This window comes from Oncorhynchus mykiss, chromosome 12 (genome assembly GCF_057628025.1).
Source record: "Oncorhynchus mykiss isolate SJ-2025 chromosome 12, ASM5762802v1, whole genome shotgun sequence".
Classification (NCBI taxonomy): Eukaryota; Metazoa; Chordata; class Actinopteri; order Salmoniformes; family Salmonidae; genus Oncorhynchus; species Oncorhynchus mykiss.
Genome location: NC_143033.1, coordinates 66,396,752 through 66,423,330, shown reverse-complemented (window position 1 = coordinate 66,423,330; position 26,579 = coordinate 66,396,752). Strand labels below are relative to the sequence as shown.

Here is a 26,579-nt window from a genome sequence, read left to right as displayed (position 1 = left end):
TCCATCTACTGCTGACCCCTGGACAATATGATCACTTGGCTACATTGCTGATGCCTGCTGGACTGTTTCTTATTTGTGGTACAATATCTAATCAAATAGTAATAATTTTGAAATGGATAAGTACAGATCCTAATCTCAGCGATCCAAGGGGAAATTTCTTGAAAAATGACACTTGAGAATGTTTGGGTTAAATGTCAGTTTTGTGAGAATGACCCACGTGCATTAGAGGGAGACATAGGTGCCCTGTTCAAAGACCATTCCATTAAGCAATAACCAAAGAGAGAGCGCTACACGGTAAAACAGAATACAGAGTACAATATTAGAGCGAGAGAAATATAGAGCTACACAATCAAGAGAGACAAATGCTATATATATATATATATATATATATATATATACACAGTGAGGCAAAAAAGTATTTAGTCAGCCACCAATTGAGCAAGTTCTCCCACTTAAAAAGATGAGAGGCCTGTAATTTTCATCATAGGTACACTTCAACTATGACAGACAAAATTAGGGGGGAAAAAACAGAAAATCACATTGTAGGATTTGTAATGAATTTATTTGCAAATTATGGTGAAAAATAAGTATTTGGTCAATAACAAAGGTTTATCTCAACACTTTGTTATATACCTTTTGTTGGCAATGACAGAGGTCAAATGTTTTCTGTAAGTCTTCACAAGGTTTTCACACACTGTTGCTGGTATTTTGGCCCATTCCTCCATGCAGATCTCCTCTAGAGCAGTGATGTTTTGGGGCTGTTGCTGGGCAACACGGACTTTCAACTCCCTCAAAATGTTCTATGGGGTTGAGATCTGGAGACTGGCTAGGCCACTCCAGGACCTTGAAATGCTTCTTACGATGCCACTCCTTTGTTGCCCGGGCGGTGTTTTTGGGATCATTGTCATGCTGAAAGACCCAGCCACGTTTCATCTTCAATGCCCTTGCTTATGGAAGGAGGTTTTCACTCAAAATCTCATGATACATGGCCCCATTCATTATTTCCTTTACACGGATCAGTCGTCCTGGTCTATTTGCAGAAAAACAGCCCCAAAGCATGATGTTTCCACCCCCATGCTTCACATTAGGTATGTTGTTCTTTGGATGCAACTCAGCATTCTTTGTCCTCCAAACACGACGAGTTGAGTTTCTACCAAAAAGTTATATTTTGGTTTCATCTGACCACATGACATTCTCCCAATCTTCTTCTGGATCATCCAAATGCTCTCTAGCAAACTTCAGACGGGCCTGGACATGTACTGGCTTAAGCAGGGGGACACGTCTGGCACTGCAGGATTTGAGTCCCAGGCGGCGTAGTGTGTTACTGATGGTAGGCTTTGTTACTTTGGTCCCAGCTCTCTGCAGGTCATTCACTAGGTCCCCCCGTGTGGTTCTGGGATTTTTGCTCACCGTTCTTGTGATCATTTTGACCCCACGGGGTGAGATCTTGCGTGGAGCCCCAGATCAAGGTAGATTATCAATGGTCTTGTATGTCTTCCATTTCCTAATAATTGCTCCTACAGTTGATTTCTTCAAACCAAGCTGCTTACCTATTGCAGATTCAGTCTTCCCAGCCTGGTGCAGGTCTACAATTTAGTTTCTGGTGTCCTTTGACAGCTCTTTGGTCTTGGCCATAGTGGAGTTTGGAGTGTGACTGTTTGAGGTTGAGGACAGGTGTCTTTTATACTGATAACAAGTTCAACCAGGTGCCATTAATACAGGTAACGAGTGCAGGACAGAGGAGCCTCTTAAAGAAGAAGTTACAGGTCTGTGAGAGCCAGAAATCTTGCTTGTTTGTAGGTGACCAAATACTTATTTTCCACCATAATTTGCAAATAAATTCATTAAAAATCCTATGTGATTTTCAGGATTTTTTTTCTTCTCGTTTTCTGTCATAGTTGAAGTGTACCTATGATGAAAATTACAGGCCTCATCTTTTTAAGTGGGAGAACTTGCACAATTGGTGGCTGACTAAATACTTTTTTTGCCCCTGTGTGTGTGTGTGTGTGTGTGTGTGTGCAGTAGAGTAAGACACACAGAGAGAATGCAATTAAGCAGGAAAGAAAAGAAACTAGTTATTAATCAAGTCAGAAAGATCGGCAGACAGAAAATGTATGAAATTTCTGCCTCGGTAATACTCAGTAGACTAAATTTCCCTGCCCCGAGGCATGTACACCGAAATATTAGTAATTCTCTCAGCAATAAATCACAGCATAGTAATTGAGAGGAGAAAGAAATGTGAACAGAAGAGACATGTAAAGGCTAGGGATTAGTGAAAAGAATATAAAATAATTGAGAAACAATAGCCAGAAAGGCTAGTGTTGGAAGATAAATTGTCGAGTTTATTATTTTAATCATGCCCACAGCTGGCAGCATCCAAGTAATCATCAATTCGGAGCGCAGCTCCTTGCAACCAGATCTTAATTCCCATGGTCAATTTGGATAGATATTCGATATCCCTATGGGGCTATTTAGGACCATCAGTATTACCCAACGTACATGGGACAAGGTCAATATCGCAATTTCTATGACTTAACTCAAACCAACTATAAAGTGTATGAATACATATAAAACATATATAAATAATTTGAGGCAACTTAAAGATGTGCAACATAAAAAATATTGTTCCATTTACTGGCTAGCTAGCGAGGCAGGCTAGCTAACGTTTTAGTTAGCGCTAGCTACCGCATTGCAACTTAGGTCGTAGCTCATACAAGTTTGTGTATTGTCCAGATACTGCTAGCTAGCTAGCTAGCTACAGGCTAGGTCATGTTGGCTAGATAGCTAACACTACCCTACAAGTTGGATTTGCAAGTTAATTTGTAGCTTATACAATTTGTATTGCCTAGGGCAAAACAAAATAATGGTGGCAGTTAACTCAGGTTTGAGTCTGACTAATACAGTGAACTAGGAACAACAATTTGGCGCTAGAGTCAGTCTACATCTGTAACGCATAGAAAGTTACCACACCCACATAGTGGCTATATCGTAAACATTCATGAAAACAAAAAGGAGCTTTTTGGTCTTAATTTAAGGTTAGTCATCAGGTTAAAGGTTAGTAGTGTGGTTAAGGTTAGGGTTAAGGTTTAAAAGCTAATTGTAGAAATGGTTGCCCTGTATGACTTTGTGGCTGTGGTATGAAGTGATGACCTAGATTTAGCTTGGACCGAGTTACTGCACTGATGACTGAGGCGGTGCTGCCAACTCTCATGCATTGGGTGTGAGACATGCAATTTGACCCTCTTCTCACACTCATAAGCCACACCTCTTATTTATCACGCATTGACAAAATGACTGCAATCATTTTCTAATTAATCCAGTGCGTTACCTTTTCAACTGTGCCTCCAAATCGTAATCATAACCACCATTTATTAAGGAAATCAGTGCTCTGTGTTTGTGTGGGACCGACCAGTATCACCAACGGTCGTCGATGGGGAGACCAGAATTAGGTAGGTTTAGTCTGAACTGTTGAAACTGTTTGTTTGTCAGATATCACCTATCCTAACTGCCATTGGTAATAGAACATTGACAGTGTATGTGTTCACAGATGCATCTATGGAGCCAGCACATGGAGACTTTGTAAGATGATGTGATGAAGTCCAGACTGACAGATGGGTTTGATACTGATGTTTGTAAATGGAGAGACTCCTGCACTCGGCATTAAACTTTTACTAGACACAACTTACTTGTATTGTCTTTTACTTCTTTTTGAACTGCCCGAGTTCCCAAAAGCATCTGGCAATTACACTGCTACAGTTAGTGCGTAGCCTAAGCTTTAGGGCCTAACGCCAGATAAAAAAAGAATGAAAGAAAAACCTCAATGTAGCCTACAGATATGAATTGCACAAGACTAATACATTTCTGGGTTTTTAAATGCATTTTTATTTTTATTCATCCCGCCCGTCCTTCATCCACACAATATTTCATGACTTAAACCCGCCCGCCACGCGGACATCGAGTCAAACCCGCGCATCGCTTGTGTGTGTGTCAATGTTTCCGTTAGTTGGTAAATGACAGATTTTGGCCAGAAAAAAAAATATGAAAAGCTAATAAATAAAATTGTTGCCATCCACATTAAATGGGAGAGAAACTTTGTTAATTCGCTGATGGAAATACATTTGATGGTCATACTTAAAAGTCTATAGGTCCATTTGCATAATTTAGTGGAATTAAATTGGCACTTGTGTATTTTCGTTACTCTTCATGTAGTAAAACATTCAGGTTTCAAACAATTGTCTTTGTTTTCAAAATGCATAGCCTTCTGCCTCCAGCCCACATTGTAATGTGGGAGACACGCTGATAGCCTGACTTCTGTTAAGATGAATTACCATAATCTAAATGTGATTGATGACATTCTGAGCATCCTGAGTAGACGGCCCTAATGGGTTACGCACCCAACGAATATGGGTCTGGTAAATTTCTCAAATTAACGGTCAATTCAAATCTTCCATGTCTCTCTCCCGGCAGTGATGTTCTATGGAGAGTGAGCAAGGCTTGACCTGAAATCACACACGCGCCATCTACTGTCAAAGCAACAGAAGTGAAGTGATTACTGGGGAAACGGTCTATTTTCTGTCTTTGTTTAGTAGAGCTGTCCTGACCAGTAATCTCATTTGCAACATTGATACAGTAGAGATCTACTATATCTATATCAATCAGTCGTGGCCAAAAGTTATGAGAATGACACACAAAGTAATTTCTAGAGTTTGCTGCTTCAGTGTCTTTAGATATTTTTGTCAGATGTTACTATGGAATACTGAAGTATAATTACAAGCATTTCATAAGTGTCAAAAGCTTTTATTGACAATTACATGAAGTTGATGCAATATTTGAGAGTCAATATTTGCAGTGTTGACCCTTTTTTTTTTTTTCAAGACCTCTGCAATCCGCCCTGGCATGCTGTCAATTAACTTCTGGGCCACATCCTGACTGATGGCAGCCCATTCTTGCATAATCAATGCTTTGAGTTTGTCAGAATTTGTGGGTTTTTGTTTGTCCACCCACCTCTTGAGGATTGACCACAAGTTCTCAATGGGATTAAGGTCTGGGGGGTTTCCTGACCATGGACCCAAAATATTGATGTTTTTGCTCTTTGGCAAGGTGCTCCATCATGCTGGATAAGGCATTGTTCATAACTAAACTATTCCTGGATGGTTGGGAGAAGTTGCTCTCGGAGGATGTGTTGGTACCATTCTTTATTCATGGCTGTGTTCTTAGGCAAAATTGTGAGTGAGCCCACTCCCTTGGCTGAGAAGCAACCCCACACATGAATGGTCTCAGGATGCTTTACTGTTGGCATGACACAGGACTGATGGTAGCGCTCAACTTGTCCTCTCCGGACAAGCTTTTTTTCCGGATGCCCCAAACAATCGGAAAGGGGATTCATAAGAAAATATGACTTTACCCCAGTCCTCAGCAGTCCAATCCCTGTACCTTTTGCAGAATATCAGTCTGCCCCTGATCTTTTTCTTGGAGGGAAGTGGCTTCTTTGCTGCCCTTCTTGACGCCAGGCCATCCTCAAAGTCTTCGCCTCACTGTGAGTGCAGATGCACTCACACCTGCCTGTTGCCATTCCTAAGCAAGCTCTGTACTGGTGGTGCCCCGATCCCACAGCTGAATTAACTTCAGGAGACCGTCCTGGCGCTTGCTGGACTTTCTTGGATGCCCTGAAGCTTTCTTCACAACAATTGAACCGCTCTCCTTGAAGTTCTTGATGATCCGATAAATGGTTGATTTAGATGCAATCTTACTGGCAGCAATATCCTTGCCTGTGAAGCCCATTTTGTGCAAAGCAATGATGACGGCACGTTTCCGTGCAGGTAGCCATAACTGAAGCTTCCGGTCTGTTATTCGAACTCAATCAGCATGACGGAGTGATCTCCAGCCTTGTCCTCGTCAACACTCACACCTGTCACGAGAGAATCACTGACATGAGTGGAAATGTTTTTTGGGGGATTCAGTTCATTTGCATGGCAAAGAGGGACTTTGCAATTAATCTGATCACTCTTCATAACATTCTGGAGTATATGCAAATTGCCATCATACAAACTGAGGCAGCAGACTTTGAAAATTAATATTTGTGTCATTCTCAACTTTTGGCCACGACTGTTCGTACGTACATGCATGCATGCATGCATGCATGCATGCATGCATGCATACATACATACATACATACATATATTTAGTCCAGTGTTCTCAATGAACCTGTCTTGCCACACCCCCCTTTTTCCATTCCAGATGTTTCATCTCTTTCAAAGCATTGATTAAATTAGGTATAGGTCACTAAACATTAGCTTGTTCAGTGTTTGACTAATGCATTGATCAGCAATGGAGCCATTGGATATTGAGTCGACGTGTGATGTTGCGCAATACCTTGATCCTAGATGACACAAGTCTGACCGTGACACTGTATGCAGGCAAACCAGTTTACACACACAACACAGGCAGGACACACACTTAACATAGGTTAAAGGGGCAATCTGGGATATTTACTGCTGCTCATTGGTCATTTCAGTTGAAGATACAAACCCATTGATTCTTGAAGAATATAACTTATTAAAGTCACATGAGCTTAGTTCAACTGTCTTACACTATCATAAACCAAAATATAAGCTTGTTTTACTCTTTGTCATTTGATTTTGTGTAGAAACTATGTATAGCTTTTAAAATATTTATTTGTATTATCATATTGATTTCATGAGCTATCAGTCCTTGGCTCCATAGCGCCATCTATGAAAGTTAACCAAGTTGAGGGACTGCAGTTGGGCTGCAACACAAACTCAGAATTGTGGCTTTTTGAGGCTAAGCATTGTAAATCCGTTAGCCAGGGACTAGCCGCTCACTCAGGACGCGGTTTCCAGAAAAGCTCAAAGGAAAAGTTTCCTAGACAAATGGTTTCTAGAACATTCTCATACACACATGGCCTGCACTGTCACCAGCTTTTAGTCATACCTCCTGTAACTGAGTTGTAGCTATACTGAACAAAAATAGAAACGCAACCATTTCAAAGATTTTACCAAAAATTAAATCTAGAATCGGCTTCCTATATCGCAACAAAGCATCCTTCACTCTAACATACTCTCGTAAAACTGACCATCCTACCGATCCTCGACTTTGGTGGTGTTATCTATAAAATAGCCTCCAACACTCTACTCAACAAACTGGATGCAGTCGATCACAGTGCCATCTGTTATCTGTTTTGGCACCAAAGCCCCATACACTACCCACCATTGCAACCTGTACGCTCTCGTTGGTTGGCCCTCGCTTCATACCTGTCGCCAAACCCACTGGCTACAGGTTATCTACAAGTCTCTGCTAGGTAAAGCCCCGCCTTATCTCAGCTCACTGGTCACCATAGCAGCACCCACTTGTAGCACGCGCTCCAGCAGGTATATCTCACTGGTCACCCCCAAAGCCAATTCCTCATTTGGTCGTCTTTCCTTCCAGTTCTCTGCTGCCCATGACTGGAACGAATTGCAAAAATCTCTGAAGCTGGAGACTCAAATCTCCCTCACTAGCTTTAAGCACCAGCTGTCAGAGCAGTTTACAGATCACTGCACCTGTACATAACCTATCTGTAAACAGCCCATCTATCTACCTACCTCATCCCCATACTGGTATTTATTTATTTTGCTCCTTTGCACTCCAGTATCTCTACCTGCACATTCATCTTCTGCCGATCTACCATTCCAGTGTTTAATTGCTATATTGTAATTACTTCGCCACCATGGCCCATTTATTTCCTTAACTTACGTCATTTGCACTCACTGTATATATACTTTTTGTTTTCTTTTGTTCTACTGTAATATTGACTATGTGTTTATTCCATGTGGAACACTGTTGTATGTGTTGAATTGCTACGCTTTATCTTGGCCAGGTCGCAGTTGCAAATGAGAACTTGTTCTCAACTAGCCTACCTGGTTAAATAAAGGTGAAATAAATAAATACAAAATTAAAAAAGATTTTACTGAGTTACAGTTCATATAAGGAAATCAGTCAATTTAAATAAATTCACAAAAAGCCCTAATCTATGGATGCCACAAGACTGGGAAGGGGCATAGCCATGGGTGGGCCTGAGAGGGCATAGGCCCACCCGCTGGGGAGCCGGGCCCAGCCAGTCAGAATGAGTTTTTCCACACAAAATGGCTTTAGAGACAGAAATGCTCCCCAGTTTCATCTGTTGTCCGGGTGGCTGTTCTCAGACGATCACACCGGTGAAGAAGCCGGATGTGGAAGTCCTGGGCTGGCCTGGTTACACGTGGTATGTGGTTACGAGGCCGGTTGGACGCACTGCCAAATTCTCTAAAACGATGTTGGAGGCGGCTTATGGTAGAAAAACGACATTAAATTATCTGGGGGACAGTCCTACAGTCAGCATTCCAATTGCACGTTCCCTCAACTTAAGACATCTGTGGCATTGTGTTGTCTGACAAAACTGCACATTTAGTGGCCTTTTTTGTCCCCAGCACAAGGTGCACCTGTGTAATAATGATCATGCTGTTTAATCAGCTTCTTGATGTGCCACCTGTCAGGTGGATGGATTATCTTGGCAAATTAGAAATGTTCACTAACAGGGATGTAGACAAATCTGTGCACAAGATGTGAGAAATAAGCTTTTTGTGAGTATGGAAACATTTTGATATTTTATTTCAGCTCCTGAAACATGGGAGCAACACTTTACATGTTGCGTTTTATATTTTTGTTCAGTGTATTTAACTAGAGGGGATGACAACTGTCATGAATTATTTATTGCTCTCCAAAACATTTGAAAGCCATCCTTTCAGTTGAATGGTTTCAGTAGAATTGATCAGCTATTAATAAACCTTTTAGATATTACAGCTATTATAAATTCATAAAAGGTTACCAGTGGTCTCATAATGCATTTGTTCCCTACTATATGTTGTATATTTTATGTCTCTAATTTCTCTGTTTGTCCCCTCACAGGTTTCAGCTGGGTCTCCTCTTCTCAGCACATCACGTGCTAGCCTCTAGAACCAGGGGTGGGCCTGCCCCGCCGATGTTCCACACAACCATCTCCGGGGAACGCTTCACCGCTGCCGTCCATCGATGGCCGTCGTTTGACGGGGCCAACTGCGAATGCTGAGCAGGCTAGTGAGGTTGGGGCCCGCCCTCAGTCTCCGCTCATTGGCTGTTGGATGGAATTAAGGTGAATGGAGCCCATTTCCAACGTCGAGGACCCCAACTCATCAGAGGGAGATGAGAAACGGTCAGTCCATGTTCCTCCCTGTTCCCTGGTGTGTACGAGCGGGATTTCTGTGTGTGGGTTTGTCCATAACATTTCAGATACACAATACACCACTTAGTTCATCCCAAATTATTTTTTAACACTGCCTCTGGGGATTGCATACAAGTGTGTCCTATGTTCAGAGGACGAGTTAGACGTTATATAATGCAATTTCATGTATAAATCTAGAGACGAAGCAAATGTCTCACCATTGTCATTGTAAAGAGGTGTTCTACACACAAACACTGGCATGGACGCACCCACACCATGGATCTACCGCAAACACAATGTAAAAATGAGGGGAGGAATGTAGAGGGAGTTGTAGGGAAGCGTTGCCTCCTGCCCAACACGTGCGCTCACATGCGCGGCGCCTTCCTTCTCATTAAATGTGAAGATGCTGAATTTATCCAGCGAATTGGAGTCCCGTTTTTAAATGAGCACAGACGGCGGTAGAGAAATGCACACGTTAGATGTTAAATCTGTGTGTGTCGAATGTACTGTATTTTATATGTTAGTGAAGGGATGTATTGGTTATAGGTCTATACTACAGAGGATGTGGTGAAGGTGTATGGTGTTTATGTGTGTGTGTGTGTCCACTGTGCAGGGATTAACAGAACAGAGTGTAGGATTAGGAGTGTGGGGGCAGATGGAATGGCAGGAAAGCAAACTCAGGACAACTCAGGACACATCAATATGTGACGCCAGCAGGGGATTGTCTCTGGCATGTCGCTATTTATGTCTCTGTGTATGTTTGTGTGTGTGTGAGTTGCTGTTTTGTGTGTGTGTGGAGGATGTCTGTGCACGTGTCCTTGTGTGAGCTGCCTCATGCACCCCCCCCCCCTGTGATCTCTGAGTCACTCAGCTTTTTGGTCTCTCACACACACACACACACACACACACAAGAGCCCTGGGGCAATCACAGCGACGCCGCTACTGTGTGTGTGCCCATGCGTGTGTGCACATTAGGATTAACTCTAGAGAGCAGCAGTCTAGAGTTCTCTTCTCAGGGAGGTTTGGCGCCCACCACATAAATTCACTTACCAGATTTAATTTAATAAGGAGTGTGAAAAAGAATGAAGCGGTGATGAATTCAAATCTATTCAGGGGCCTTGCTTATCCACTCTGAAGATCAACAACGGAACCAAAGAGTCCTCAAGCTGTTTCAAATTCAAACCTTTGTTATTCGTTAACTTCAGGTACAAGTGGACATTGATTTTAGGGTCGGTATCTACAGTAACTTCATGCATTGATCAATATACTCTTTCAGCATCACTTTAGATCAGGGCTGTCCAACCATGTTCTTGGAGAGCTACCCTCCTGTCTGTTTTCGCTCCAATCCCAGTTGTAACTAACCTGATTTCAGTTTATCAACCAGCTAATTATTAGTCTTGTGCGCTAGATTAGGGTTGGAGCAAATACCTGCAAGACGGTAGCTCTCCAGGAACAGGGTTGGAGAGCCCTGCTTTAGATAATGCATTATCGAATATTCATATCTATTATCTAGATAAGTGAAGTAAAATAATTACATTTCTCAATACTCAACTTGCCTTCCTAGACTATGACCTCACGTGTCCTGTAAAATGGGGTCAGTGTTTTAACTTGATGCACACAATGCTCTGAGACCAGGTTGTCTTCCCATCAGACTCGGTCCTCAAACACTATGTTCTGAATTGCAACAACAAGCCTGTTTACTATTCACAAGCTTTTTCCTGCAAGGGTGACGTCCTAGCACCGTGTGTCCGTGGGTGTGTGCACGTGTACACGTGCGTGCTCGTTTATTGACAAATGTTTGACCTGATGGGCTGGTCAGTGACCGAGAGAATATTGTAATGTTTATGCATGTTAGTTTACTAAATGTTTAACATGGTTTACTTTATCGCAGAGCACATCACAGCCAGATAGTGACATCAGCTACTAGTCATATCAGTGATGCCAGTGTGTGTCATCACAGCCTTGATTACCGAAAGCTGTGCAGTCCAAGAACCCAGCCTAGTTAATAGGCAGACACACACACCGGACTTATGAGTGAATAGGTAGCTCAGGGACAGGACTAGATGCATAAGGTAAAGAGGATCTGTGAAAAGGAACCAGCCAGCTGACCGTTAACCTGATCTCAATGTAATGAAAGGTACAGTGAAGAAACAAATGTTTGGCCAGTCAGTCGTTTGATACGTCTTGACAACCATCTTAAACCTTGACTAGACCCATTACATATAAAGGTATCTAAGCAACTGTAAGGCCTTAAAAAGTATGTCCTGTTCCCTGATGTGGTTTATATCTACACTACATGACCAAAAGTATGTGGACACCTGCTCGTCAAACATCTCATTCCAAAATCATGGGCATTAATATGGAGTTGGTCCTCCCCCCCTTGCTGCTATAAAAAAGCCTCCACTCTTCTGGGAGGCTTTCCACTAGATGTTGGAACATTGCTGCAGGGATTTGCTTCCATTAAGCAACAAGAGCGTTAGTGAGGTCGGGCATTGATGCCTGGCTCGCATTCGGCGTTACAATTCATCCCAAAGATATTCGATGGTGTTGATTTCAGGTTAGTCAAGTTCTTCCACACTGATCTCGACAACCCATTTCTGTATGGACCTCGATTTGTGCACGGGGGCATTGTCATGCTGAAAAAAGAAAGGGCCTTCCACAAACTGTTGCCACAAAATTAAAGTACAGAATCATCTAGAATGTCATTGTATGCTGTAGCGTTAAGATTGCCCTTCACTGGAACTAAGGGTCCTAGCTCAAACCATGAAAAATAGCCCCAGATCATTATTCCTCCTCCACCAAACTTTAAAGTCAGCACTGTGCATTCAGGCGGATAGCGTTCTCCTGGCATCTGCCAAACCTAGATTCATCCAGATGGTGAAGCGTGATTCATCACTTCAGAGAACGCATTTATGCTGCTCCAGAGTCCAATGGCGGCGAGCTTTACACCACTCCAGCGACACTTGTCATTGCGCATGGTGATCTTAGGCTTGTGGGCGCCTGCTTGGCCATGGAAACCCATTTCATGAAGCTCCTGAAAAACAGTTTTTTGCTGACGTTGCTTCCAGAGGCAGTTTGGAATCCGGTAGTGATTGTTGCAACCGAGGACAGAATTTTTTTATGCGCTTCAGCACTCGGCGGACCCGTTCTGTGAGCTTGTGTGACCTACCACTTCGCACCTGAGCCGTTGTTGCACAGAGAGAACCTAACAAGATCCTGAGGCCCATTGTCATGCCATTCATCCGCCTCATCACCTCATGTTTCAGCATAATGCTCGTCCCCATGTCGCTAACTAACTCTATGCAAAGGAGACATGTTGCGCTGCAGGAGGCAAATAGTGGTCACTGGTTTTCGGATCTACGTCCCTTTTTTTTTTGAAAGGTATCTGTGACTAATGGATGCATATCTTTATTCCTAGTCGTGTGAAATATATAGATTAGGCCCTCATTAATTCATTTCAATTGACTGATTTCCTTATATGATCTGTAACTGTGTAAAATCTTAAATTGTCACGCTGCGTCATATTTTTGTTCAGTGTGTATATAAAAATCTGCTTGTGTTTCAGTTTGTGGTTTCCCTAAATTCAACCCGGCAGTGAGCTTCAAAACACTGAAAACGAAGAGCCATTGATTAAACCCATTGATATTATTGATCAAACAAACACATTTACCTATCTTTATTTTCCTTTGTAACACCATTAAAAGACAACCAGTCATTTAGATGTAGCTCACTGGAATACTTACCAAGTGTTACCATAATAAAGTCACAACATGTTAGCTGTGGGTCCCATTGTATTCTACAATCTCCATGATTATATAAGCAAAGCCTCTGTGACTTGGGATTGAAGAACAAGTCATTCTGAGGAGGAGGACTGAGGGATTTTGAGAAGGGATGGAACAGGGAGAGGTGTCTTCTAAAGCTCTGTCACATGAGGTGATAGTTATCACTAATTGGCTGTCATCGGGGGGGGGGGGGGGGGGTCGTCAACAGATGAAAGCATGAGCGAGAGAGAGAGAGAGGGGGAAGCATCGAGCGAGAGATGGGGAGAGGGGTTGGGAAGTGAAAGCAAAGTAACGTACTCCCTGCCAGAAAAGGAGGGAGTGAGAGAGAGAGTACTGAGGGCTGAAGCACCCAGCGAACATCACAGCATCCCAGATACTGTACCGAGAGGATCGCTCTGGAAAGATATACTATACAGATCTCTCAGGGGGATATACAGACGACAGCCATGCATATTCTGCAGCCCTATTGCATCAACAGGTGTGTCTCTGTGTGTGTCTCTGTGTGTGTCTCTGTGTGTGTCTCTGTGTGTGTCTCTGTGTGTCTCTGTGTGTGTGAGCTTATGACAGCAAAAGCCAAGTTGACCACAGTGTATTTGAAATGTAGTTGAACGTTCTTGCTTTAAGCGCACCTTTACTGTGAAAGAAATGGAAGACAATCTAGATTGCATCATCACATTTGAAAAGGAGGAGAGACCATTTTGGGATTAACATATCTCTGATGGAGAAGGGGAGCGGGGACCGGGAGAGGGAGAGAGATTGAATGGAGAAAAGGGGTAGAGAGGGGACAAGTAGAGGAGTATAGAGGAGAGAGGACGGAGAATCTCTTATCACTGAACTCACATTGAAGGCAATGTGCTAAGCCAATCCTAATGACTCCAACTGTAACTTGATGTTATATAACGATAGACCAGTCATTTAGATGAAGCACAATTTAAGAGGATGCTTGACGGAAGTTGATCTGTAAAACTGTCATACATGTACGAATGATGGTGTCAAGGGAATTAGTCTCTTGTGACGCCTGTACGTGCGTGTGTGTACGTGCGTGTGTGCACGAGTGTGGTTAAATGAATGCCCTGGCGCTGTACCCTCCACAGAACACTTGAGGCTGGGCGAATGGTGGTGGTTAGGTGGTGTTAGGGAGTGACCGTATCACATTCACCATGTCAGAGAGGATATGCGTAGAGAAAGACACGGGGACTTCGTCCAGCACAGTGAAAGAGCTCTCTGATTCCAAGAAAACATGTCCTTATGAAAGCAGCCTGATTCCGCGATTAGCTTATCTTGTGAAAGGAAGCGTGAGTACAGTGGTCAGCCTCCTAAGGGGAGCAGCAACACACGTCAATGACTTTGATGTTAAAATAAAACCGAAATACCCAAATAGATGTGTTGTAACATTGGGTATCAACTGATGGTAATGTGTGTATCGTGTGCTAGGAAAAACCTCAGTTTTCTAAGTGGAAGTGACCTTTGGTGAGTTTTGTGATCCAGTTGCACACCTTTCTCTTTCTAGCTCTCCCCTCTGTTTCTATGGTCTCTCTCTAACACTCTCGCTCTCCCTCAGTACTTCTCCCTCATGTCTTGTCAGGCAGTAGTCCAGATGTTGTATGCCTGGTGTATGTTTTGTGAGGTCACTAAAATGGTCATGTCATGTGGATTACATATAGGAACCAGGTTACTGTGAGCCTAGTAACTGAATAGCATTAGGCAATTTTCAGAATAATATGTTGTTCGGGGGATGGGAGGTAGTTTGTCCTGTCAATGAAATGGTAATCGGCTTGTGAAGAGATTTGTATGGCTGCCCTGCTTTGTAGTGGTCTTGTTTTGGTGCTGGGATTTTTAGTTACAGGGCAGATTGGTTGGTGGAATGTTATTTAAAGGTGCTGGTTGTGTGTTCGATTGGAAAAAGTTACATTCTCCATTTCTCTATCTATCCTCTGTCTCTGTCACTCTCTTTATCTATCCTCCTCTCTCTCCCTACCCTTCTGTCTGTCTGTTTCTGTCTCTCTTTGTTTCTGTCTCTCTCCCTCCCTCTCTCTCCAGGTGGCCTGATGGTCCAAAAAGGAAGAGAAAGAACAGCACATGTTCGGTGAAGAGCATGTCTGGTAAGTTTGTGTACAAAGCCATTGGCCACCATTCCTCAGTTAAGGACAAGTCGATGCTCATTTACAAATGGTTGTATTATGTAGCTGTTCTAAGCACTTACACTCTAGCCACTCAGCCACATACTTTGGATACCCTTCTATAAAGCTTTTTTTTTATTTTTATGAGGGCGGGACAGCATTCCTAGGTGGTCAGATGGTTAGTATTTATTTTCTCTACTTAAACCATATGGTGTATTACAGTATGTGGAGTATCTGCCAAATTGCTTTCAGTGTTTTAGACAAAGACGCAGGCACGCGTTTCAGGGGATGAATTGGAGAATAATTTTAATTTTAAGTAGGTCGTTTGCAAAGAGGGGACTCCAAGTTAGAATTGTCAGGAATAAATATGTTTCAGCTGTGTGGTCTTGGCACCGCCATGCGGTAAATGTGGTTCTCTGCTCTGAGGACTTGAAAGTAAGTGACTTTAGGATTTCCCCTGGAGTGATATTAGGTCAGAGTGGTGTGTGTATGTGCGTGTGTATACTGTACAGTTTAAGTCAGAAATTTACATACACTTAGGTTGGAGTGATTTAAAAGGAGTTTTTCATCCACTCAACACATTTCTTGTTAACAAATTATTGGCAAGTCGGTTAGGACATCTACTTTGGGCATGACACAAGGAATTTTTCCAACAATTGTTTACAGACAGTTTATTTCACTTATAATTCACTGTTATCACAATTCCAGTGTGTCAGAAGTTTACATACACTAAGTTGACTGCCTTTAAACAGCCTGGAAAATTTAAAAAAAATGGATGTCATGGCTTTAGAAGCTTCTGATAGGCTAATATACATAATTTGAGTCAATTGGAGGTGTACCTGTGGATACCTTCAATCTCAGTGCCTCTTTGCTTGACATCATCATGGGACAGTCAAAAGAAATAAGCCAAGACCTCAGAAAAATAATTGTAGACCTTCACAAGTCTGGTTCAACCTTGGGAACAATTTCCAAAAACCTGAAGGTACCATGTTAATCTGTACAAACAATAGTACGCAAGTATAAACACCATGGGACCACGCAGCATTTATACTGCTCAGGAAGGAGACGCGTTCTGTCTCCTAGAGATGAAGTGCAAATCAATCCCAGAACAACAGCAAAAGGACCTTGTGAAGATGCTGGAGGAAACGGATACAATAGTATCTATATCCACAGTAAAACGAGTTGTATATCGACAACCTGAAAGGCCTCTCAGCAAGGAAGAAGCCACGGCTCCAAAACCGCCATAAAAAAGCTAGACTATGGTTTGCAACTGCACATGGGGACAAAGATTGTACTTTTTTGAGAAATGTACTCTGGTCTGATGAAACAAAAACATAACTGTTTGGTCATAATGACCACTTATGTTTGGGGGAAAGGGGGGGAGCAGCTTGCAAGCCGAAAAACAATGTCCCAACCGTGAAGCACGGGGGTGGCAGCATCATAATGTGCAGGTGATTTGCTGCTGGAGGGACTGGTGCACTTCACAAAATAGATGGCAGCAGGAAAATTATGTGGATATATTGAAGCAACATCTCAATACATCAATCAGGAAGTTAAAGCTTGGTCGCAAATGGGTGTTTCCAAATGGACAATGACCCCAAGCATACTTCCAAAGTTGTGGCAAAATGGCTTAAGGACAACAAAGTCAAGGTATTGGAGTAGATATCACAAAGCCCTGACCTCAATCCTATAGAAAATTTGTAGGCAAAACCGAAAAAGCGTGTGCAATCAAGGAGGCCTACGAACCTGACACAGTTATACCAGCTTTGTCAGGAGGAATTGGCCAAAATTCACCCAACTTGTTGTGGGAAGCTTGTGGAAGGCTACCCAAAACAATTTACCCAAGTTAAACAATTTAAAGGCAATGCTACCAAATAGTGTGTGTAAACTTCTGCCCCACTGGGAATGTGATGAAAGAAATAAAAGCTGAAATAAATCATTATCTCTCTTATTCTGACATTTCACATTCTTAAAATAAAGTGGTAGTCCTAACTGACCTAAGACAGGGACTTTTTACAAGGATTAAATGTCAGGAATTGTGAAACTGAGTTGAAATGTATTTGGCTAAGGTGTATGTAAACTTCTGACTTAAACTGTATGTGTGCATGTGTGTGCCCACACAGGAAACACACAGACCTAATCAAACACACACACATACACACTACATGTGCTTTTGTTGCTCCTGTGTTAACACTTCTCCTCCTTCTTCTCTTCTTCTGCTCTCTCTCCTTCTCTACTCCCTCCTCCTCTTCTTCCTCCTCATGTACTCCCTCTTCCTCCCTCCTCCTCTTCATTTCTCTTCCACTGTCTTTCCTCCTCCTTTGCTTCCCCTCCTCCTCCTGTACTCTCTCTACCTCCTCTTCCTTCCTCCTCCTCTCCTTTTCCTCCTCTCCATCTCTCCTTCAGCACTGAGCCTCTCTGTCCAAGGATACATCCCCAGCTACTTGGAGAAGGATGAGCCGTGTGTGGTATGTGGAGACAAGGCCACCGGCTACCATTACCGCTGCATCACCTGCGAGGGCTGCAAGGTGAGAGACATGGCCCATGACTGGCCTGTGGGACTTCAAGGACTGGTTTGGTCAAATGTTATATGACCTAGGCATTCCACAGTAACTACTAGGGAATAACCTGATTTTCCTTCGTATATGCATCAAATGAGTTATTGTTATTTCTGATTTAACTATCGAGAATTATTGCAAAATTATTGACATATTATACTAGTGACATTTAAAAAATGTATACAATTTTGTCCAAATAGCATATATTGCCACCCTTGCACTTTTCTTAAAGAAAAAAGTTCCCTATTTCTTCTAAAATGCATTGAAATTGAAAAAAAAAACTTTGGTCTCCACACATCAGATTTTCAACATTGCAGAACCAATTGTATTTTTTTGTCAACTTAGTCTCTAAGCTAAAAAACTAGCAACGTGGTTGATACGTCATTAAGTTGATAACGTACTTTGACGTAACTAAGTTGACGCTACCAATGTCCACAGGGTTTCTTCAGGCGCACCATCCAGAAGAACCTTCACCCGGCTTACTCCTGTAAGTACGATGGCTGCTGCATCATCGACAAGATCACAAGGAACCAGTGCCAACTGTGTCGCTTCAGGAAATGCATCGCAGTTGGCATGGCCATGGACTGTGAGTGACACACACACATTCCATGAGTGTGTAACCATGAGTGGCAATCATATATATCACACCTACCTTCTCACTGCTTTACACTCCCATTACCTCTACATTTAGTACTGAAATACAGTAGGTTCACAAAACAACTCTGTGTCCTTAGTGGTGCTGGACGACTCTAAGCGGGTTGCCAAGCGGCGTCTGATTGAGGAGAACCGGGAGAAGAGGAAGAAAGACGAGATTGTGAAGACACTGCAGACCCGTCCGGAGCCCGACAGCTCGGAGTGGGAGCTGATTCGCCATGTGACAGAGGCCCACCGCCACACCAACGCGCAGGGCTCCCACTGGAAACAGAAACGCAAGTTCCTGGTGAGATGCTAGGCTAATCTAAAGTTGGCTAGGCTAGGGCTAAGTGAGACTAAGTTGTTGCCAGGCAACCAGGCAAATGAGACGCAGTATGAAGAGTTCTATTGTTGAAAGTAAAGTTGATGTGGATCTGCTCAGAATGGATTGATCCAGTGCATGTCTGAGGTGTTGATAACCACAGCCTCGAAAACAGGCATAACAGAAGGAGTACTGGTACAATATGTCTCTCTCTCTTACTCACACTCAGTACATCGCCTCATTCACTCACACTCAGGACATCACCTCATTCACTCACTTGGTACATCGCCTTACTCACTCACTCGGTACATCGCCTTACTCACTCACTCGGTACATCGCCTTACTCACTCACTCGGTACATCGCCTTACTCACTCACTCGGTACATCACCACATCACCACACTCAACCACTCACTCACTCAGTCGGTGCATCACCACACTCAACCACTCACTCACTCACTCACTCACTCGGTGCATCGCCACACTCAACCACTCACTCACTCACTCAGTCGGTGCATCGCCTCACTCACTCACTCACTCAGTCGGTGCATCGCCTCACTCACTCAGTCGGTGCATCGCCTCACTCACTCAGTCGGTGCATCGCCTCACTCACTCAGTCGGTGCATCGCCACATTCACTCACTCAGTCGGTGCATCGCCACACTCACTCAATCACTCACTCGGTGCATCGCCACACTCACTCAATCACTCACTCGGTGCATCACTACACTCACTCACTCACTCACTCACTCGGTGCATCACTACACTCACTCACTCGGTGCATCACCACACTCACTCACTCACTCGGTGCATCACCACACTCACTCACTCACTCGGTGCATCACCACACTCACTCACTCACTCGGTGCATCACTACACTCACTCACTCACTCGGTGCATCACTACACTCACTCACTCACTCGGTGCATCACTACACTCACTCACTCACTCACTCGGTGCATCACTACATTCACTCACTCACTCACTCGGTGCATCACCACATTCACTCACTCAGTCGGTGCATCGCCACACTCACTCAATCACTCACTCGGTGCATCGCCACACTCACTCAATCACTCACTCGGTGCATCACTACACTCACTCACTCACTCGGTGCATCACTACACTCACTCACTCGGTGCATCACCACACTCACTCACTCACTCGGTGCATCACCACACTCACTCACTCACTCGGTGCATCACCACACTCACTCACTCACTCGGTGCATCACCACACTCACTCACTCGGTGCATCACCACACTCACTCACTCACTCGGTGCATCACTACACTCACTCACTCACTCGGTGCATCACTACACTCACTCACTCACTCGGTGCATCACTACACTCACTCACTCACTCACTCGGTGCATCACTACATTCACTCACTCACTCACTCGGTGCATCACCACATTCACTCACTCACTCACTCGGTGCATCACCACACTCACTCACTCACTCGGTGCATCACTACACTCACTCAATCACTCACTCGGTGCATCACTACACTCACTCAATCACTCACTCGGTGCATCACTACACTCACTCAATCACTCACTCGGTGCATCACTACACTCACTCACTCACTCGGTACATCGCCTCACTCACTCGGTACATCGCCTTACTCACTCACTCGGTACATCGCCTTACTCACTCACTCGGTACATCGCCTTACTCACTCACTCGGTACATCGCCTTACTCACTCACTCGGTACATCGCCTTACTCACTCACTCGGTACATCGCCTTACTCACTCACTCGGTACATCGCCTTACTCACTCACTCGGTACATCGCCTTACTCACTCACTCGGTACATCACCACATCACCACACTCAACCACTCACTCACTCAGTCGGTGCATCACCACACTCAACCACTCACTCACTCACTCACTCACTCAGTCGGTGCATCGCCACACTCAACCACTCACTCACTCACTCAGTCGGTGCATCGCCTCACTCACTCACTCACTCAGTCGGTGCATCGCCTCACTCACTCAGTCGGTGCATCGCCTCACTCACTCAGTCGGTGCATCGCCTCACTCACTCAGTCGGTGCATCGCCACATTCACTCACTCAGTCGGTGCATCGCCACACTCACTCAATCACTCACTCGGTGCATCGCCACACTCACTCAATCACTCACTCGGTGCATCACTACACTCACTCACTCACTCACTCACTCGGTGCATCACTACACTCACTCACTCGGTGCATCACCACACTCACTCACTCACTCGGTGCATCACCACACTCACTCACTCACTCGGTGCATCACCACACTCACTCACTCACTCGGTGCATCACTACACTCACTCAATCACTCACTCGGTGCATCGCCACACTCACTCAATCACTCACTCGGTGCATCACTACACTCACTCACTCACTCACTCGGTGCATCACTACACTCACTCACTCGGTGCATCACCACACTCACTCACTCACTCGGTGCATCACCACACTCACTCACTCGGTGCATCACCACACTCACTCACTCACTCGGTGCATCACTACACTCACTCACTCACTCGGTGCATCACTACACTCACTCACTCACTCGGTGCATCACTACACTCACTCACTCACTCACTCGGTGCATCACTACATTCACTCACTCACTCACTCGGTGCATCACCACATTCACTCACTCACTCACTCACTCGGTGCATCACCACACTCACTCACTCACTCACTCGGTGCATCACTACACTCACTCAATCACTCACTCGGTGCATCACTACACTCACTCAATCACTCACTCGGTGCATCACTACACTCACTCAATCACTCACTCGGTGCATCACTACACTCACTCAATCACTCACTCGGTGCAACACCACACTCAATCACTCACTCGGTGCATCACTACACTCACTCAATCACTCACTCGGTGCATCGCCTCTCTCACTCACTCGGTGCATCGCCACACTCACTCTCTCACTCACTCGGTGCATCGCCACACTCACTCTCTCACTCACTCGGTGCATCGCCACACTCACTCTCTCACTCACTCGGTGCATCGCCACACTCACTCTCTCACTCACTCGGTGCATCGCCACACTCACTCTCTCACTCACTCGGTGCATCGCCACATTCACTCACGCACTCACTCGATCGCCACATTCACTCCCTCACTCACTCGGTGCATCGCCACACTCACTCACTCACTCACTCGGTGCATCGCCACACTCACTCACTCACTCGGTGCATCGCCACACTCACTCACTCACTCACTCGGTGCATCAATACACTCACTCAATCACTCACTCGGTGCATCACTACACTCACTCAATCACTCACTCGGTGCATCACTACACTCACTCACTCACTCGGTGCATCACTACACTCACTCGGTGCATCACTACACTCACTCACTCGGTGCATCACTACACTCACTCACTCACTCACTCGGTGCATCACCACATTCACTCACTCACTCGGTGCATCACCACATTCACTCACTCACTCGGTGCATCACTACACTCACTCAATCACTCACTCGATGCATCACTACACTCACTCAATCACTCACTCGGTGCAACACCACACTCAATCACTCACTCGGTGCAACACCACACTCAATCACTCACTCGGTGCAACACCACATTCACTCACTCACTCGGTGCAACACCACACTCACTCAATCACTCACTCGGTGCATCACTACACTCACTCAATCACTCACTCGGTGCATCGCCACACTCACTCACTCGGTGCATCACTACACTCACTCACTCACTCACTCGGTGCATCGCCACACTCACCATCTCACTCACTCGGTGCATCGCCACACTCACCATCTCACTCACTCGGTGCATCGCCACACTCACCAACTCACTCACTCGGTGCATCGCCACACTCACCATCTCACTCACTCGGTGCATCGCCACACTCACTCACTCAGTCGGTGCATCGCCACACTCACTCACTCACTCACTCGGTGCATCGCCACATTCACTCACTCACTCACTCGGTGCATCGCCACATTCACTCCCTCACTCACTCGGTGCATCGCCACACTCACTCTCTCACTCACTCGGTGCATCGCCACACTCACTCAATCACTCACTCGGTGCATCGCCACACTCACTCAATCACTCACTCGGTGCATCACTACACTCACTCAATCACTCACTCGGTGCATCACTACACTCACTCAATCACTCACTCGGTGCATCACTACACTCACTTAATCACTCACTCGGTGCATCACTACACTCACTCAATCACTCACTCGGTGCATAGCAAACACTCACTCACTCGGTGCAACACCACACTCACTCACTCACTCACTCGGTGCATCGCCTCTCTCACTCACTCGGTGCATCGCCTCTCTCACTCACTCGGTGCATCGCCTCTCTCACTCACTCGGTGCATCGCCTCTCTCACTCACTCGGTGCATCGCCTCTCTCACTCACTCGGTGCATCGCCACACTCACTCACTCAGTCGGTGCATCGCCACATTCACTCCCTCACTCACTCGGTGCATCGCCACACTCACTCACTCACTCGGTGCATCGCCACACTCACTCACTCACTCACTCGGTGCATCACTACACTCACTCAATCACTCACTCGGTGCATCACTACACTCACTCAATCACTCACTCGGTGCATCACTACACTCACTCAATCACTCACTCGGTGCATCACTACACTCACTCAATCACTCACTCGGTGCATCACTACACTCACTCAATCACTCACTCGGTGCAACACCACACTCAATCACTCACTCGGTGCAACACCACACTCAATCACTCACTCGGTGCAACACCACACTCAATCACTCACTCGGTGCAACACCACACTCAATCACTCACTCGGTGCAACACCACACTCAATCACTCACTCGGTGCATCACTACACTCACTCAATCACTCACTCGGTGCATCGCCACACTCACTCACTCGGTGCATCACTACACTCACTCACTCACTCACTCGGTGCATCGCCACACTCACCATCTCACTCACTCGGTGCATCGCCACACTCACCATCTCACTCACTCGGTGCATCGCCACACTCACCATCTCACTCACTCGGTGCATCGCCACACTCACCATCTCACTCACTCGGTGCATCGCCACACTCACTCACTCAGTCGGTGCATCGCCACACTCACTCACTCACTCGGTGCATCGCCACATTCACTCACTCACTCACTCGGTGCATCGCCACATTCACTCCCTCACTCACTCGGTGCATCGCCACACTCACTCTCTCACTCACTCGGTGCATCGCCACACTCACTCAATCACTCACTCGGTGCATCACTACACTCACTCAATCACTCACTCGGTGCATCACTACACTCACTTAATCACTCACTCGGTGCATCACTACACTCACTCAATCACTCACTCGGTGCATAGCAAACACTCACTCACTCGGTGCAACACCACACTCACTCACTCACTCACTCACTCGGTGCATCGCCTCTCTCACTCACTCGGTGCATCGCCTCTCTCACTCACTCGGTGCATCGCCACACTCACTCACTCAGTCGGTGCATCGCCACATTCACTCCCTCACTCACTCGGTGCATCGCCACACTCACTCACTCACTCACTCGGTGCATCGCCACACTCACTCACTCACTCGGTGCATCACTACACTCACTCAATCACTCACTCGGTGCATCACTACACTCACTCAATCACTCACTCGGTGCATCACTACACTCACTCAATCACTCACTCGGTGCATCACTACACTCACTCAATCACTCACTCGGTGCATCACTACACTCACTCAATCACTCACTCGGTGCAACACCACACTCAATCACTCACTCGGTGCAACACCACACTCAATCACTCACTCGGTGCAACACCACACTCAATCACTCACTCGGTGCAACACCACACTCAATCACTCACTCGGTGCAACACCACACTCAATCACTCACTCGGTGCAACACCACACTCAATCACTCACTCGGTGCAACACCACACTCAATCACTCACTCGGTGCAACACCACACTCAATCACTCACTCGGTGCAACACCACACTCAATCACTCACTCGGTGCAACACCACACTCAATCACTCACTCGGTGCAACACCACACTCACTCAATCACTCACTCGGTGCATCACCACACTCACTCAATCACTCACTCGGTGCATCACTACACTCACTCAATCACTCACTCGGTGCATCACTACACTCACTCAATCACTCACTCGGTGCAACACCACACTCACTCACTCGGTGCATCGCCACACTCACTCGCTCACTCACTCGGTGCATCACCACACTCACTCAATCACTCACTCGGTGCATCACTACACTCACTCAATCACTCACTCGGTGCATCGCCACACTCACTCACTCGGTGCAACACCACACTCACTCGCTCACTCACTCGGTGCATCGCCACACTCGCTCACTCACTCGGTGCATCGCTACACTCACTCACTCACTCACTCAGTCGGTGCATCGCCACACTCACTCAATCACTCACTCGGTGCATCACTACACTCACTCAATCACTCACTCGGTGCATCGCCACACTCACTCACTCGGTGCAACACCACACTCACTCACTCGGTGCATCGCCACACTCACTCGCTCACTCACTCGGTGCATCGCCACACTCGCTCACTCACTCGGTGCATCGCTACACTCACTCACTCACTCACTCAGTCGGTGCATCGCCACATTCACTCACTCACTCACTCGGTGCATCACTACACTCACTCAATCACTCACTCGGTGCATCACTACACTCACTCAATCACTCACTCGGTGCATCACTACACTCACTCAATCACTCACTCGGTGCAACACCACACTCAATCACTCACTCGGTGCAACACCACACTCAATCACTCACTCGGTGCAACACCACACTCAATCACTCACTCGGTGCAACACCACACTCAATCACTCACTCGGTGCAACACCACACTCAATCACTCACTCGGTGCAACACCACACTCAATCACTCACTCGGTGCAACACCACACTCAATCACTCACTCGGTGCAACACCACACTCAATCACTCACTCGGTGCAACACTACACTCACTCAATCACTCACTCGGTGCATCGCCACACTCACTCACTCGGTGCATCACTACACTCACTCACTCACTCACTCGGTGCATCGCCACACTCACCATCTCACTCACTCGGTGCATCGCCACACTCACCATCTCACTCACTCGGTGCATCGCCACACTCACCATCTCACTCACTCGGTGCATCGCCACACTCACCATCTCACTCACTCGGTGCATCGCCACACTCACTCACTCAGTCGGTGCATCGCCACACTCACTCACTCACTCACTCGGTGCATCGCCACATTCACTCACTCACTCACTCGGTGCATCGCCACATTCACTCCCTCACTCACTCGGTGCATCGCCACACTCACTCGGTGCATCGCCACACTCACTCAATCACTCACTCACTCACTCACTCGGTGCATCGCCACACTCACTCAATCACTCACTCGGTGCATCACTACACTCACTCAATCACTCACTCGGTGCATCACTACACTCACTTAATCACTCACTCGGTGCATCACTACACTCACTCAATCACTCACTCGGTGCATAGCAAACACTCACTCACTCGGTGCAACACCACACTCACTCACTCACTCACTCGGTGCATCGCCTCTCTCACTCACTCGGTGCATCGCCTCTCTCACTCACTCGGTGCATCGCCTCTCTCACTCACTCGGTGCATCGCCACACTCACTCACTCAGTCGGTGCATCGCCACATTCACTCCCTCACTCACTTGGTGCATCGCCACACTCACTCACTCACTCACTCGGTGCATCGCCACACTCACTCACTCACTCGGTGCATCGCCACACTCACTCACTCACTCGGTGCATCACTACACTCACTCAATCACTCACTCGGTGCATCACTACACTCACTCAATCACTCACTCGGTGCA

At 45.9% G+C, this 26,579-nt stretch overlaps 1 protein-coding gene across 1 annotated transcript in view; it reads left to right on the top strand.

The window, feature by feature from the left end:
• The window catches only part of LOC110537966 (thyroid hormone receptor alpha), a 122,089-nt gene that overhangs the window by 80,496 nt on the left and 15,014 nt on the right, over positions 1-26,579 (top strand). Inside the window, exons 3-7 of the mRNA XM_021624454.3 lie at positions 8,944-9,226; positions 15,058-15,119; positions 17,544-17,665; positions 18,134-18,281; positions 18,430-18,635. Of these exons, the coding sequence (XP_021480129.1) occupies positions 9,171-9,226; positions 15,058-15,119; positions 17,544-17,665; positions 18,134-18,281; positions 18,430-18,635 (594 nt within the window). The 5' untranslated portion in view covers positions 8,944-9,170. The remainder of the gene's footprint in view (positions 1-8,943; positions 9,227-15,057; positions 15,120-17,543; positions 17,666-18,133; positions 18,282-18,429; positions 18,636-26,579) is intronic.